The sequence below is a fragment of the Oncorhynchus kisutch genome, linkage group LG1 (assembly GCF_002021735.2).
Source record: "Oncorhynchus kisutch isolate 150728-3 linkage group LG1, Okis_V2, whole genome shotgun sequence".
In the NCBI taxonomy this organism is placed as follows: Eukaryota; Metazoa; Chordata; class Actinopteri; order Salmoniformes; family Salmonidae; genus Oncorhynchus; species Oncorhynchus kisutch.
Window position 1 is genome coordinate 9,593,559 of NC_034174.2, and position 16,767 is coordinate 9,610,325.

A 16,767-nucleotide genomic window follows, 5' to 3' on the forward strand; every position below is an offset into this window, starting at 1 on the left:
CGGTCAGGGATGGCTCCGTATCATCTCCCCGGTCAGGGATGGCTCCGTATCCTTATCTCCCCGGTCAGGGATGGCTCCGTATCCTTATCTCCCCGGTCAGGGATGGCTCCGTATCCTTATCTCCCCGGTCAGGGATGGCTCCGTATCCTTATCTCCCCGGTCAGGGATGGCTCCGTATCCTTATCTCCCCGGTCAGGGATGGCTCCGTATCCTTATCTCCCCGGTCAGGGATGGCTCCGTATCCTTATCTCCCCGGTCAGGGATGGCTCCGTATCCTTATCTCCCCGGTCAGGGATGGCTCCGTATCCTTATCTCCCCGGTCAGGGATGGCTCCGTATCCTTATCTCCCCGGTCAGGGATGGCTCCGTATCCTTATCTCCCCGGTCAGGGATGGCTCAGTATCAGGTCTTTCTTGTTGATCTCCCCACTCTTCCAGCATATTCTCAAAAACCTCTCTGATGTTGTGAGCCGAGTGATCTTCTGGGAAGAACTGTGTTTCCAGGCAGTTTGATTCCAGTTACCATTCTGGGGTGAGGTAATGGATAGTGAAGATGATGTAGGGTTGAACCACCCCCTGCTTTCATTGGTCCAGAGGTCAGTAGTTGCAGTCAAACCATGTGCCTTGAGCGAAACATTTTCCAACATCCGCTTTAACCTGGTTGTACAGGTTTGGGATGTCAGTCTTGGAAAATAATGTTTGTGATGACACTTTGTAGTGAGGCACGGCAACCTTCATCAGCCTCAGAAAGACAGGCCTCTCAACAATATGAAATGGCACCATGTCCTTTGCAATGTAATATGAAAGGGGTACAGCGAGGTCTTGAGCATTTTTTTTGATGTGGGTGTATTAACAGCCTGCCTTTTTAAATGCTTGCTGGAGTGTCTGTCACAACTGTAGATGAGGATAGACCAGTAGCATCACTGGGTTGGCCTGCTGCACGCCCATCTCTGTAAACAAGGAAATAGCTCATGTATTATTATTATCACACACACTATCTTCTGTGTTGCATTTGAGTATATGCAATGATCCCATGCACAATGTACATAAATACAAATGAGTCTTAAGAAGACAGTAATTGCAATGAGCCCAACAATTGACATAAATACTGGAGTCTGGTAGGGGGGTGGAGTCTGGTAGGGGGGTGGAGTCTGGTAGGGGGGTGGAGTCTGGTAGGGGGGTGGAGTCTGGTAGGGGGGTGGAGTCTGGTAGGGGGGTGGAGTCTGGTAGGGGGGTGGAGTCTATAGTGTTTCTCCTGTTGAAACATTTTTTACAACCAAGTCGATGACTGCCGGATTTTAAATGAGCAAAATATGTTGGTTGGGTGACTAAACTACAACGCGTTATCGTGTGCAATGGTAGGCAATTTTTAACAATGCTTTTTTTTCCTGATAAAGTTCATTGCATCCGCCGTGGAGCCCAGTTTCATAATATGACCATATTTCCCAGCTGCTTGCCGTCGTTTTGAAGTCGTCACGAATAAACAGGCCTTATTTTAGGGTATTTTTCACCCTGCCAGCTCCTATTAGTTCTATTGAGCGCCGTGACAACAACTCTCCTTCTGAATGTTCTATTCCCAGCTTATTGTTCTATGTCACAATGCCTGTTTCGCTATTGTTTGTAACGAGACCTGCTCACTTTGTTTATGGTTAAAATGTAAACAACAACAACAATTACTCATGGAACTCTGAGATCGTCCCATTGTTTCCTATATAGGGGAAATGGAGGCAAGTCTGTCTATTTCGCCAAATATTTTGCAATGTGTATATTTAGATTTTTTTTTTAAATAAAAAAGTCAGACACCATTTTAATAATGAGAATCTGCTCTTTCTAATTCTGTGAGTCTGGGCAGCAAGCTCGTTTTTCATCGATCATTTTCCCCCCTACTTTCTCATTATACAGACATAAGCACAGTTGACACCATCGATATGCGGATGCTACTTTCTACACAAGTAGTTTTTTTTTTCTTCCTAGTTTCGTCTGACGAACAGATTGTATTGGTAAAATTAAAAGGCATACATGTGCCTTTTAGGCCAAATGGAATTTTAAGCATCACTCCAGTGAACAACAGGCTCTGTGTACATTCCATTCATTTGCTATGGGCTTGCTCTAGTGTTCCAGCTTAGCCAACGTTCCATTCCATTCATTTGCTATGGGCTCGCTCTAGTGTTCCAGCTTAGCCAACGTTCCATTCCATTCATTTGCTATGGGCTCGCTCTAGTGTTCCAGCTTAGCCAACGTTCCATTCCATTCATTTGCTATGGGCTCGCTCTAGTGTTCCAGCTTAGCCAACGTTCCATTCCATTCATTTGCTATGGGCTCGCTCTAGTGTTCCAGCTTAGCCAACGTTCCATTCCATTCATTTGCTATGGGCTCGCTCTAGTGTTCCAGCTTAGCCAACGTTCCATTCCATTCATTTGCTATGGGCTCGCTCTAGTGTTCCAGCTTAGCCAACGTTCCATTCCAATCATTTACTATGGGCTCGCTCTAGTGTTCCAGCTTAGCCAACGTTCCATTCCATTCATTTACTATGGGCTCGCTCTAGTGTTCCAACGTTCCATTCCATTCATTTACTATGGGCTCGCTCTAGTGTTCCAGCTTAGCCAACGTTCCATTCCATTCATTTGCTATGGGCTCGCTCTAGTGTTCCAGCTTAGCCAACGTTCCATTCCATTCATTTGCTATGGGCTCGCTCTAGTGTTCCAGCTTAGCCAACGTTCCATTCCATTCATTTGCTATGGGCTCGCTCTAGTGTTCCAGCTTAGCCAACGTTCCATTCCATTCATTTGCTATGGGCTCGCTCTAGTGTTCCAGCTTAGCCAACGTTCCATTCCATTCATTTGCTATGGGCTCGCTCTAGTGTTCCAGCTTAGCCAACGTTCCATTCCATTCATTTGCTATGGGCTCGCTCTAGTGTTCCAGCTTAGCCAACGTTCCATTCCATTCATTTACTATGGGCTCGCTCTAGTGTTCCAGCTTAGCCAACGTTCCATTCCATTCATTTACTATGGGCTCGCTCTAGTGTTCCAACGTTCCATTCCATTCATTTACTATGGGCTCGCTCTAGTGTTCCAGCTTAGCCAACGTTCCATTCCATTCATTTGCTATGGGCTCGCTCTAGTGTTCCAGCTTAGCCAACGTTCCATTCCATTCATTTACTATGGGCTCGCTCTAGTGTTCCAGCTTAGCCAACGTTCCATTCCATTCATTTACTATGGGCTCGCTCTAGTGTTCCAACGTTCCATTCCATTCATTTACTATGGGCTCGCTCTAGTGTTCCAGCTTAGCCAACGTTCCATTCCATTCATTTGCTATGGGCTCGCTCTAGTGTTCCAGCTTAGCCAACGTTCTTTTGCTTTTGTTTTGAATGGTTCTATTGTCCAGCCTAGCAATGGGTGAATAGAGTCTGAAGACGCACGAGGCACACAGCAGCAGAACAACGTGTAGCGTTTTTATAAGAGTAGGTAACACTGAAAAGCTTCAGTTTACATTATTGACAAGCTATTAGCAAAGTTAGACAGACAAACCTTGACATTTTCCACCATCCCGAAGTCTCCACATCATGCATTGAGCTAAAAGTTAACTTACGCTATAAGGTGGTGGTCACAAAGAGGATTCGAGATTTTGAATTGCTGCCCGCTTTTGCTGCGATTTAAAAAAAAAATTATGTTGCATCTTCTGCAGACAAGGTGACCATCTTCGATTTTTAAGTTTCCCTCAACATACGACCACACTTCAGATTTGGTCCTCTTAGAAGGCTGAAAAATCTCCCGAGCGCTGTCACTGCCTCCCGTCATGTTTTCACACAAAACAAAACCCACGTTGCTCCGCCTGCGTCAGACTGCCGCTAACTTTGGTTGATGCTGGACGGTATTTCCCGTGAGTTTTTCAAACCGCGGTAATCAAACACGGTTTCAATGATAATTAACATTTGAAACGGTAATAATAACCGTCTGGAATTTTACCGTGGTTTTTATCGTGAAACCGGTAACCGTTTCATCCCAAAACCATCATCTAATATTCTTGTCTTTCCTCTACTGTGTTTTCTCTGCCAGACTTCTCAGATCGTATCAGTAAGAACAAAAGAGTGGGCTATGAGTCGGGAGAATATGAGATTGTGAGTAGATGCTGCTGCAATATTTCATATGGATTATTATCCTATAAATAGTACCATTTGATTCTGTTGGGACACATAAACCATCTCTGTGAAATCCATCACAAGACCTATTACGTGCCCATTTGAATCTTGTGGATATTGATTCAGCTGTCTTATTTGAATCTTGTGGATAATGATTCAGCTGTCTTATTTGAATCTTGTGGATAATGATTGAGCTGTCTTATTTGAATCTTGTGGATAATGATTCAGCTGTCTATTTGAATCTTGTGGATAATGATTCAGCTGTCTGTTCTGACGCTTCAGTGTATGTTAACTCTGTTTTCTTCCCCTCTCTCTCCATGCCTGTCTAGTTGGCGGAGGGCTGTGGGGTGAAGGAAACCCCCCAGCAGAAGTACCAGCGTCTGGTTCATGAGATCAAGGAACTCAGTCAGGAGGTGGAGACCATCCAGGTAAAACGCCTAAACCGCCCGGAGGTGCCAAACAACCCCTACACCCTAAACCGCCCGGGTCAGACAGACTGTGCCAAATAACCCCTACACCCCAAACCACCCGTGTCAGACAAATACTCCCAAAACCCTAGCGTTAGCCCCCTAGCCCTTACGCCCTAGCGTTAGCCCCCTAGCCCCTACGCCCTAGCGTTAGCCCCCTAGCCCCTACGCCCTAGCGTTAGCCCCCTAGCCCTTACGCCCTAGCGTTAGCCCCCTAGCCCTTACGCCCTAGCGTTAGCCCCCTAGCCCCTACGCCCTAGCGTTAGCCCCCTAGCCCCTACGCCCTAGCGTTAGCCCCCTAGCCCTTACGCCCTAGCGTTAGCCCCCTAGCCCTTACGCCCTAGCGTTAGCCCCCTAGCCCTTACGCCCTAGCGTTAGCCCCCTAGCCCTTATGCCCTAGCATTAGCCCCCTATGCCCTAGCGTTAGCCCCCTATGCCCTAGCGTTAGCCCCCTATGCCCTAGCGTTAGCCCCCTATGCCCTAGCGTTAGCCCCCTATGCCCTAGCGTTAGCCCCCTGCGCCCTAGCGTTAGCCCCCTACGCCCTAGCGATAGCCCCCTACGCCCTAGCGATAGCCCCCTACGCCCTAGCGATAGCCCCCTACGCCCTAGCGATAGCCCCCTACGCCCTAGCGTTAGCCCCTACGCCCTAGCGTTAGCCCCTACGCCCTAGCGTTAGCCCCTACGCCCTAGCGTTAGCCCCCTATGCCCTAGAGTTAGCCCCCTATGCCCTAGCGTTAGCCCCTACACCCTAGCGTTAGCCCCTACACCCTAGCGTTAGCCCCCTACGCCCTAGCGATAGCCCCCTACACCCTAGCGTTAGCCCCTACGCCCTAGCGTTAGCCCCTACGCCCTAGCGTTAGCCCCTACGCCCTAGCGTTAGCCCCTACGCCCTATAGCCCTATAGCCCCTACGCTCTAGCGTTAGCCCCTACGCCCTAGCGTTAGCCCCTACGCCCTAGCGTTAGCCCCCTACGCCCTAGCGTTAGCCCCCTACGCCCTAGCGATAGCCCCTACGCCCTAGCGATAGCCCCTACGCCCTAGCGATAGCCTCTACGCTCTAGCGTTAGCCCCATATGCCCTAGCGTTAGCCCCCTATGCCCTAGCGTTAGCCCCCTATGCCCTAGCGTTAGCCCCCTATGCCCTAGCGTCAGCCCCCTATGCCCTAGCGTTAGCCCCCTATGCCCTAGCGTCAGCCCCCTATGCCCTAGCGTCAGCCCCCTATGCCCTAGCGTTAGCCCCCTATGCCCTAGCGTTAGCCCCCTATGCCCTAGCGTTAGCCCCCTATGCCCTAGCGTTAGCCCCCTATGCCCTAGCGTTAGCCCCCTACGCCCTAGCGTTAGCCCCCTAGCCCTTACGCCCTAGCGTTAGCCCCCTAGCCCTTATGCCCTAGCGTTAGCCCCCTAGCCTCTACAAACCTGTGTACATATGGCTACAATAGGGCGTCGAAGTTGAAGCTGCCTTCAGTTTTTTATCCCCCTGAATCTTCATGATTAGTCTCGGATTCCTGGGGCCCATCTTTATACCCCAGTGACCTCTACCCACCCCCAAACCACCCATCTTTATACCCCAGTGACCTCTACCCACCCCCAAACCACCCATCTTTATACCCCAGTGACCTCTACCCACCCCCAAACCACCCATCTATACCCCATTGACCTCTACCCACCCCCAAACCACCCATCTTTATACCCCAGTGACCTCTACCCACCCCCAAACCACCCATCTTTATACCCCAGTGACCTCTACCCACCCCCAAACCTGGTTTGGTGGTTGTCATTTCCCTGTGTGCTGATTACATCTGTCTATGCTCCTCTCCCCTCAGGCGACCACACGGGACAGCAGTTCAGAGGAGCGTCTGACTCCTGTCGTCCTCGCTCAGCAGGCTGCCCAGCTCAAACAGCAGCTGGTCTCTGCCCACCTGGACTCACTGCTGGGACCACAGGCACATATTAATCTAGCTGACCCAGATGGAGCACTGGCCAAGTAAGAGAGGGGAAGGGGGGGGGGCACCAAGGTAACCTGTCTAAATGTCTACCGCATCGTAGCACTCACATCTGTAGCCATGAAAAACATTGAAAGGCTGGTGATGTCTCACATCAACACCATCCCAGACACCCTGGACCCACTCCAATTCACATACCGCCCCAACAGATCCACAGATGACAATCTCTATTGTACTCTACACACTGCCCTTTCCCACTTAGACAAGGGGAACACCTACGTGAGAATACTGTTCATTGACTACAGCTCAGCGTTCAACACCATAGTGCCCATGAAGCTCATCACTACGCTAAGGACCCTGAGACTGAACACCTCCCTCTGCAACTGGATCCTGGACTTCCTGATGAGGCACCCCCAGGTGGTGATGGTAGGCACCAACACATCCGCCACGCTGACCCTCTAACACAGGGCTCCCCCAGGGGTGCGTGCTTAGTCCCCTCCTGTACTTCCTGTTCACCCATGACTCCATCACCATAATTAAGTTTGTGAACAAAACGATGGTGGTAGGCCTGATCACCAATGACGATGAGACAGCCTATAGGGAGGAGGCCTGGCAGTTTGGCGCCAGAACAACAACCTCTCCCTTAACGTCAGCAAGACAAAGGCGCTGATTGTGGTCTACAGGAAATGGGCCGAGCAAGCCCCAATTCACATCAACGGGCCTGTAGTGGAGCGGGTCTCCTTCGCATAGAGTTGATCAGGCTGTTGATTGTGGCCTGTGGAATGTTGTCCCACTCCTCTTCAATGGCTGTGTGACGCTGCTGGATATTGGCGGGAACTGGAACATGCTGTCGTACACGTCGATCCAGAGCATCCCAAACATGCTTAGTGGGTGACATGTCTGGAGAGTATGCAGGCCATGGAAGAACTGGGACGCTTCCAGGAATTGTGTACAGATCCTTGCGTCATGGGGGGGTGGAGGCAGATGAATGGCAAGACAGTGGGCCTCAGGATCTAGTCCCTGTATCTCATAACCCCACGGCACCATGGGAAATTCTGTTCACAACGTTGACATCCAGTGAACTGCTCGCCCACACGACGCAATACGGTTGTGAGGACGGTTGGACATACTGCTAAATTCTCTAAAACCCCCGTCTGGCTCTTATTCAAACCCCCGTCTGGCTCTTATTCAAACCCCCGTCTGGCTCTTATTCAAACCCCCGTCTGGCTCTTATTCAAACCCCCGTCTGGCTCTTATTCAAACCCCCGTCTGGCTCTTATTCAAACCCCCGTCTGGCTCTTATTCAAACCCCCGTCTGGCTCTTTTTAATAACCATCCTAACCCTTATGTGCCTTTTTTATTCTTGACCCTCTCTCTCTCCTTCCTCCCTCTCTCTCTCCTTCCTCCCTCTCTCTCTCCTTCCTCCCTTTCTCTCTCCTTTCCTCCCTTTCTCTCTCTCTCTGTCTCCGTCAGACGTCTGTTAACCCAGCTGGAGGCAGTGAGGGGCAGTAGGGGCAGTACAGGGGAGGGGAAGGCCCCAGCAGCCAAAGGTCCTGACGGTGTGGTGTTGTATGAGCTACACAGCCGGCCAGAGCAGGAGAAGTTCACAGACGCTGCCAAGGTATGGAGCCCAGGGCAATGGGACTGTGTGGAAAGGGGTCCCCAACAGCACAGTGTGTGTGTGTGTTCGGCAACAACGTGTGTCTGCATTTGCACATGCAAATTTGAGTCAGTCCTTGGTCAATTCTGTGTCACTTGTTTACCCAGTTTTCATTCATTCACGCCTAAACCTCTCCATCGTTTGTCTCTGTGTTAAGATGGCAGAGTTGGAGAAGCGGCTTTCAGAGCTGGAGACTGCTGTGGGTTCTGGATCAGACAAACCAGGACCTCTGAGTGCTGGGGTGCAGGGAGGCAGTCTCATGGTGAGTCTCTTCTGTCTCCCACCTTGGCCCAGTTCAGTTGGTCAAAAACGGGATACTTTTTTTATTTTATTTTGTCAACTGAACTCAATCAATCCAATTTGTTCATAAAACATTTTTTGGGGGGGTTTTGAATGATCCACAATGTCAGAAAGTTCAGTTAACCCTGCCCTGATGATCATCAATCACTGTTATCCCTGAGACTGAGCTCTCTCTCTTGCTCTGTCTCTGTCCTCCAGGACACTATGGAGCTGCTGCAGGCGAGGGTCAGTGCTCTGGACTCAGCCACTCTGGACCAGGTGGAGGCCAGGCTGCAGGTAATGTTGAGGATCAGCAGAATCATCAAGGGGAGGGAATGAAACACTGGCCTTGTATCAGTCTAGCAGCAATCAATGTTCCACTACTCTGCAGAGAACACTTGGTTTATTTCACTTTTGTAATATTATCTACTTCAGTTGCTTTGGCAATGTTAACATGTGTTTCCCATGCCAATAAAGCCCCTTGAATTGAATTGTATTGAATTGAACACCCAAGGACAGATGGGCTGGTATTTTTGTGCTTGTTATACTGCAAAAAGTGAACACGGTTATCGTGGTTTGTGTTTCTCTGTGTAGAGCGTCCTTGGAAAGATGAACGAGATTGCGAAGCACAAAGCAACCATTGAAGATGCTGGCACACAGAACAAGGTTAGTCCAGCTTTTTATATTGAGGTTTAGAAGTAAATGTTAGAGTTTCTATATGACATCTTATTTCACACAGTAATTAGGTTATCCCTATGGCCAGGAGGTTTTCCTAACCACCAGGAGAACTACTTGGCCCAACAGTAGTCATCTCGTGTAGATGTAACCTGGACAGTCATCTCCTGTAGATGTGACCTGGACAGTCATCTCGTGTAGATGTGACCTGGACAGTCATCTCGTGTAGATGTGACCTGGACAGTCATCGCGTGTAGATGTGACCTGGACAGTCATCTCGTGTAGATGTGACCTGGACAGTCATCTCGTGTAGATGTGACCTGGACAGTCATCTCGTGTAGATGTGACCTGGACAGTCATCTCGTGTAGATGTGACCTGGACAGTCATCTCGTGTAGATGTGACCTGGACAGTCATCTCGTGTAGATGTGACCTGGACAGTCATCTCGTGTAGATGTGACCTGGACAGTCATCTCGTGTAGATGTGACCTGGACAGTCATCTCGTGTAGATGTGACCTGGACAGTCATCTCGTGTAGATGTGACCTGGACAGTCATCTCGTGTAGATGTGACCTGGACAGTCCTCGAACTCTGCCGTCTGTTTACCCCCCTAACCTTATCATTGCTGTTGTCTCCGTCTGTCAGGTGTCTCAGCTGTATGACGTGGTGCAGAAGTGGGACGCCATGGCAACCTCTCTGCCCCAGGTGGTGCAGAGGCTCATGGCTGTCAAGGAGTTGCATGAACAAGGTAATCACCTGTCAATCACCAGACCTGGCTCAGAAACATGCTAACCTGTCAATTTACCTGGCTTTCAGACCTGGCTCAGAAACATGCTAACCTGTCAATTAGAAAAAAGAAAAAAAAATGCACATTTAACTGCAGGTGTGGCAGTTATAAAAATGAATTTAAAGGAACAAGTAATGTCCACGGCGCTGATATGCTTTTAAAATGTGGGTGGTCTGACTCTCTCTGTAGCCATGTGGGTGGTCTGACTCTCTCTGTAGCCATGTGGGTGGTCTGACTCTCTCTGTAGCCATGTGGGTGGTCTGACTCTCTCTGTAGCCATGTGGGTGGTCTGACTCTCTCTGTAGCCATGTGGGTGGTCTGACTCTCTGTAGCCATGTGGGTGGTCTGACTCTCTCTGTAGCCATGTGGGTGGTCTGACTCTCTCTGTAGCCATGTGGGTGGTCTGACTCTCTCTGTAGCCATGTGGGTGGTCTGACTCTCTCTGTAGCCATGTGGGTGGTCTGACTCTCTCTGTAGCCATGTGGGTGGTCTGACTCTCTCTGTAGCCATGTGGGTGGTCTGACTCTCTCTGTAGCCATGTGGGTGGTCTGACTCTCTCTGTAGCCATGTGGGTGGTCTGACTCTCTCTGTAGCCATGTGGGTGGTCTGACTCTCTCTGTAGCCATGTGGGTGGTCTGACTCTCTCTGTAGCCATGTGGGTGGTCTGACTCTCTCTGTAGCCATGTGGGTGGTCTGACTCTCTCTGTAGCCATGTGGGTGGTCTGACTCTCTCTGTAGCCATGTGGGTGGTCTGACTCTCTCTCTTTGTGTATGTGGGTGGTCTGACTCTCTCTCTTTGTGTATGTGGGTGGTCTGACTCTCTCTCTTTGTGTATGTGGGTGGTCTGACTCTCTCTCTTTGTGTATGTGGGTGGTCTGACTCTCTTTGTGTATGTGGGTGGTCTGACTCTCTCTCTTTGTGTATGTGGGTGGTCTGACTCTCTCTCTTTGTGTATGTGGGTGGTCTGACTCTCTGTGAATAAGTATATGAACCCTGATACTTTCTCTCTGGGTGTAGCCATGCAGTTTGGTCAGCTGCTGACCCACCTGGACACCACCCAGCAGATGATCAACAACTCTCTGAAGGACAACGGGACACTGCTCTCACAGGTAGGAAACACAATGACATATCTCACACTGCTGCTAGGTTGGACTGCTGCTGGACTGATGTCCCTTTTTAAAGTAAAGTTTTTTTTAAATACTTTAAGTAGTTTTTTAGAGTATTTGTACTTGACTATCATGTATTCCCCCCCCCCCATACATTTTCTCTGACACAAAAAAGTACTCGTTACATTTTGGATGCTTAGCAGAACAGGAAAATGGTCCAATTCACGCACTTATCATGAGAACATCCCTGGTCATCCCTACTGCCTCTGATCTGGCAGACTCACTAAACAGAGAACATCCCTGGTCCCTACTGCCTCTGATCTGGAGGACTCACTAAACAGAGAACATCCCTGGTTCCTACTGCCTCTGATCTGGCAGACTCACTAAACACAAACGCTTCGTTTGTAAATGACGTCTGAGTGTGCCCCTGGGCTACCTGTAAATAAAATCGGACTAAAATGGTGCCCTTTGGTTTGCTTAACATAAGGAATTTGAAATGATTTATACATTTGACTTATACTGAACAAAAATAGAAACTCCACATGCAACAATTTCCTTGATTTGACTGAGTTTACAGTTCAGTTCGTATGAGGAAATCAGCCAATGGAAATCCATTAAGCCCTAAATATATGGATTTCACTGGACTGAGAATACAGACGGCAGGGTAGCCTAGTGTTTAGAGTGTTGGACTAGTAACCGGAAGGTTGCAAGTTCAAATCCCTGAGCTGACAAGGTACAAATCTGTTGTTCTTCCCCTGAACAGGCAGTTAACCCACTGTTCCCAGGCCGTCACTGACAATAAGAATTTGTTCTTAACTGACTTGCCTAGTTAAATAAAGGTAAAATAAATAAAAAAAGACGTGAATCTGTTGGTCACAGAATTATTTATTTTTTTAAATGGTCCTCACTGTGGGCCTCGATCTTTTTACAGTATTTTTTTAAATTCAAATTTGCCATCAATTAAATGCAATTGTGTTCGTTGTCCGTTGCTTATGCCTGCCCCATACCATAACCACACTGTACCCGTGGGGCAAACCGCTCACCCACACAATGCCATACACGTGGTCTGGGGTTGTGAGGCTGGTTGGACATACGGTCAAATTCTTAAAAACAACTTGAGGCGGCTTATGGTAGAGAAATTAACATTCAATTATCTGGCAACAGCTCTGGTGGACATTCCAGCAGTCAGCACTCCAATTGCACGCTCCCTGAACTTGAGACATTTGTGGCATTGTGTTGCATTGTGTTGTGTGACCAAACTGCACATTTTGGTGGCCTTTTATTGTCCCCAAGATGCACCTGTGTAATGATTGTTTAATCAACTTTTATTTAAGCTCAAACTCTTTTACGTTTATATTGTTGTTCAGTGTATATTTGAAACCAAATACTTTTAGACTTTTACTCAAGTAGTATTTTACTGGTTGACTTTCACTTTCACTTGAGTCATTTTCTATTAAGGTATCTTTACTTTTTCTCAGGTATGACAATTGGGTACTTTTCCCGCCATGATAGTTAAAGAACGCTAACAATATGGAGGAAAATGAAAATGTATTCTACAGGAACCAATGTCACTCCCTAAAAACACACCCCTATGAAACAATCCTTGGATAGCTTTTCAGAATTCACCGATTAAAAAAAATAAAATAATTGTTAAAAAAAAAAAATATATAATAATAATAATATTTATTTGGTCCACATGGAAAACGGCAGAGAACCATAAATGACTTGCTAATAGTAAAGACATTTATTTCTATGACAGAATTTACAAGCAATTGTTGCCTGACCAATGTAGATATTTTCAAATGCATGGAACTGAAAAGTTTTATATCAAGAAATTGATTTGAAATCTTCGGGATATCAGAGCAATCTTGAGGGAATCTTATTTGAGTCAGAAAACAGTGTTCTTATGATAGGTAAGATATACAAAACCTTGCAGAGAGCCTATCCAACTGACAATCTCATAGAAAAAGACCAAGACTAAAAAAAGAACTGATGTTGGCACAAGATGGAGGGAAAGTTGGGAAAGTTGGAAAATAACTAACGCAATTACATGCTGACCGGACACGTCGCGTATGCGAACGTTGCAAAATAAATGTAGAAATCCATGTTATTCAATAATTGCACCGACACTGCTCGCACCAATGACCGTCTACGATGCCAAGGGCTAAAATAGAAGTCCTTTCTATTTCTGACGCAGAAAGTCCTGCCTCTCCCACTTCCTCATTGGTTATAGTCACGTGGGTGATTGAAAGACTAAATGCTTTGCCGGTTGTCGTGGTAATAATATGAAAGTGTAGATGCGATCACCATATAAGTTCAAAGATGAAAAAGCCTGGAAGAAGGAGAGATGACTTGAAACGATTCGGTTGTATGTTTCATGTGTGGATTAATTGTCGGAGTAGAGGACCTTGTGCATTTCAGGTAAAATAACAACTCAATTTTTATATCCCAGGAGAAATTAGCTAGCAAGTGCAAGCTAATTTGCTAAATTGCCATAGATGTTTAATGCATTTTGACCTGTCCCCAAATTAATCATTGGTTCAGAGTTTGTTTTGATATTTTAACTTGCATATCGTGATCGGGTTTGGTGTGGTGGGGACAAAATAAATGTATGCAGGCGCGTAGCCTGTTTGGGTTCCGTGTAACAAACTTCTTAGGGCAGCAATCCCATTAACGGGATCGATATGACAACAGCCAGTGAAAGTGCAGGGCGCCAAATTCAAAACAGAAATCTCATAATTAAAATTCCTCAAACATATAAAAAAAATCTCAGTATACATTGGCGCGTTACGTTCACTAGTACCATAAACATTCGGTGATATTGCAGAGAGCCACATTTGACAGAAATACCCATTATAAATGTCGATGGAAATATAGATATACCTCTCCTTAATGCAACCGCTGTGTCAGATTTTGAAAAAGCAAACCATGCAATAATCTGAGACGGTGCTCAGAATTTTTTTTTTTTATTATCCGCCATGTTGGAGTCAACAGAAATCCGAAATCACATTATAAATATTCCCTTACCTTTTATGATCTTCATCAGAATGCACTCCCAGGAATCGCAGTTCCACAATAAATTGATTTGTTCGATAATGTCCATTGTTTATGTCCAAGTAGCTACTTTTGTTAGCGCGTTTTGTACACAAATCCAAACGCTTGTGCAGGTTCAGCCGAACGTCGGGCGAAAACTTCAAAAAGTTATATTACAGGTCGAAGAAACTTGTCAAACTAAGTATAGGAATCAATCTTTAGGATGTTGTTATCATAAATCTTCAATAACGTTCCAACCGGAGAATTCCATTATCTGTAGGAAAGCCATGGAATGCAGGTCGCTATCATGTGAAATGCGCTTGACCAGGACCTGGCTCTCTGCCAGACCACTGACTCAAAGACCTCCCATCCGGCTCCACAACACAATAGAAGCCTCATTCAAGTTTCTAACGACAGTTGACATCTAGTGGAAGCCTTAGGAAGTGCAAATTTATCCATATCCCACTGTATTCAATAGGGGCTGGGTTGAAAATCGACCAACCTCCGATTTCCCACTTCCTGTTTGGATTTCTTCTCAGGTTTTTGCCTGCCATATGAGTTCTGTTATACTCACAGACATCATTCAAACCGTTTTAGAAACTTCAGCGTGTTTTCTATCCAATACTAATAATAATATGCATATATTAGCAACTGGGACTGAGGAGCAGGCCGTTTACTCTGGTCACCTTTTCATCCAAGCTACTCCATACTGCCCCTGCAGCCATAAGAAGTTAATGAAATTAATCTAGTATAAACACATTTTGTTGAATTTATTACACATGACAAAATTTTCAGCACAATGGCAGTCAAGTCTTAGGTTTCACATTTTAACGATGGGAATGCTATAAAGTCCAAAAGTGATGGGTGAATTTAGAAGTTACAATTTTAAATGTACTTACCTCCCCCTCTCCCTTATTTTCTCCCTGTCCCAGGTTCAGACAACCATGAAAGAGAATCTCTTGTCTGTAGAGGAGAACTTTGCAGCTCTGGACCAGAGAATGAAGACTCTCAACAAATAAATCTGGTTTCGTCTGTCAGGACAGTTGGGCAAATTGAGGGAGTGGAGGATCTTATCTCTCTCTGTTTCTCTTCCACCTAAGCCTTCTTTTTTTTCCCGCAAAGTGGAATGTTTGATTTGAAAGTTTAAAAAAGAAAAAACAGGACAAAAAAAAGCAAAAAAAATGGCCACCGAAATTTTCTCTATTTTTTTTCTTTTTTTTTTCTCCTTTTCCACATCTCTCCATTTGAAGTCTTTCATTTAGTATCAAATGCAATGCATTACACCCACATATATATATATTATCCCTTCAAAGCTCGATGGCTTTTTCGCAATTAAAAATATTTATCCAGATCCTTTCAACCTCTTCATCCACACTAGTTGTAGGTCTGTGCTACAACATTCAGCTGCGTCCATTTCATTGAATGTCCCAATTTTGAGGGCTCAAGAAGTGGAATAGCCATGTTGTCTACAACGTTACTGCACAAAAACAAAACAACCAAATGCTGATTTATCCACCCTTTTTCCCTGAAGTATACACTTTGCACACTTCCTGTTGTGGATTTAACAACGGTGGAAAAAGTCCCTCCCGCTAAATCCTTACACCAATACAATGACGGGAAGTGTGCTAATGCACACTTTGGGAGAAGAATCGGGACGCGTCGTCAACCAGAAAGACGATGTATGGACATGTAGCAGTGTGTGTTGGGGGGGGGCCTGAAGTCCTGGAGGGATGCTTGTAAATATGCCTGTGTACCTTAAATGTTTCATGCTCAGTTGCTTGTAAACTTATTATTATTGTGGCCGAGACTAAAATACCACGCACTACTTTTAAATCTACTGCGTTGTTTGTCATTGCCTAAGATGTACTGTACCTGACTGTTGAGATATCTGAATAAACAACATGCTTAAACTACACTTACTCTTCTACAGAGAGTGATAACTTGTGAAACATGTATCTGGTACATAAAAACTACAGTTCAATATTAGTTATTCTCTGCCAAAGTGTCAATATGATACTAAAAGTTATTCAAGGGAAAGATTTAAACAAATTCTGTAAACTATCTAAAATGAACAAAGTCAATATTAGTTATGTTTATAATTATTTACATACTATGTGACTAAAAAGCCTATTGCATGCTTCCCCGTCGAAACGGTTATGTTACGTTCTGGTGTTTTCGGCTGCTCATCACTGAGCTATAAGAACCGTTTCAATAAGAATCATTTCTTTCTTGAGGCAAATCGAAATTCTGTAGCGGAAGTCGACGCCCCTTCATCTGTGATTGGTCAATAGTACTACTAGTAGGACTGGGAACGTGAAGCGGTGTCGTTTGAGATGACTAGTATTTAATACAAAATGTTCGTGACTCAATGGGGAAAGACAACGGTTATATTGCCGCTTTTTGTTCTAGTTTTCTCAAACTAAAGTATTTAGGGAGTATGAGAGCATTAGACATTCGCCTAGCCGAGTTCTGCTAGCCGAAAAACGAACCTATGTATGCGGACACCTTAAAAGACTGACTGTAAAACATGACATGATTCAGACCTGATTCCAATGCTACAAAATTGTTGATTTCTTCTCAATTCCCTCATATCAACGCAACACAGACTAAATTAAACATTCACAGGATTGCCAAATATAGAAGGTAAAAATGGCCCCATCATGCAAGATTTTGGTTCTGTTAA

At 46.0% G+C, this 16,767-nt stretch overlaps 1 protein-coding gene across 4 annotated transcripts in view; it reads left to right on the top strand.

The window, feature by feature from the left end:
• dctn2 (dynactin 2 (p50)) overlaps positions 1-15,999 on the top strand; it is a 27,961-nt gene extending 11,962 nt beyond the window's left edge. For all 4 annotated transcript variants that reach the window (XM_020475677.2, XM_031824841.1, XM_020475675.2 and 1 more), the window contains 10 exons: positions 4,054-4,115; positions 4,466-4,564; positions 6,426-6,586; positions 8,019-8,166; positions 8,363-8,467; positions 8,704-8,781; positions 9,079-9,150; positions 9,804-9,906; positions 10,963-11,054; positions 15,017-15,999. In XM_020475677.2, the coding sequence (XP_020331266.1) occupies positions 4,054-4,115; positions 4,466-4,564; positions 6,426-6,586; positions 8,019-8,166; positions 8,363-8,467; positions 8,704-8,781; positions 9,079-9,150; positions 9,804-9,906; positions 10,963-11,054; positions 15,017-15,103 (1,007 nt within the window). In that variant the 3' untranslated portion in view covers positions 15,104-15,999. The remainder of the gene's footprint in view (positions 1-4,053; positions 4,116-4,465; positions 4,565-6,425; positions 6,587-8,018; positions 8,167-8,362; positions 8,468-8,703; positions 8,782-9,078; positions 9,151-9,803; positions 9,907-10,962; positions 11,055-15,016) is intronic.
• Positions 16,000-16,767: the final 768 nt, after the last annotated feature.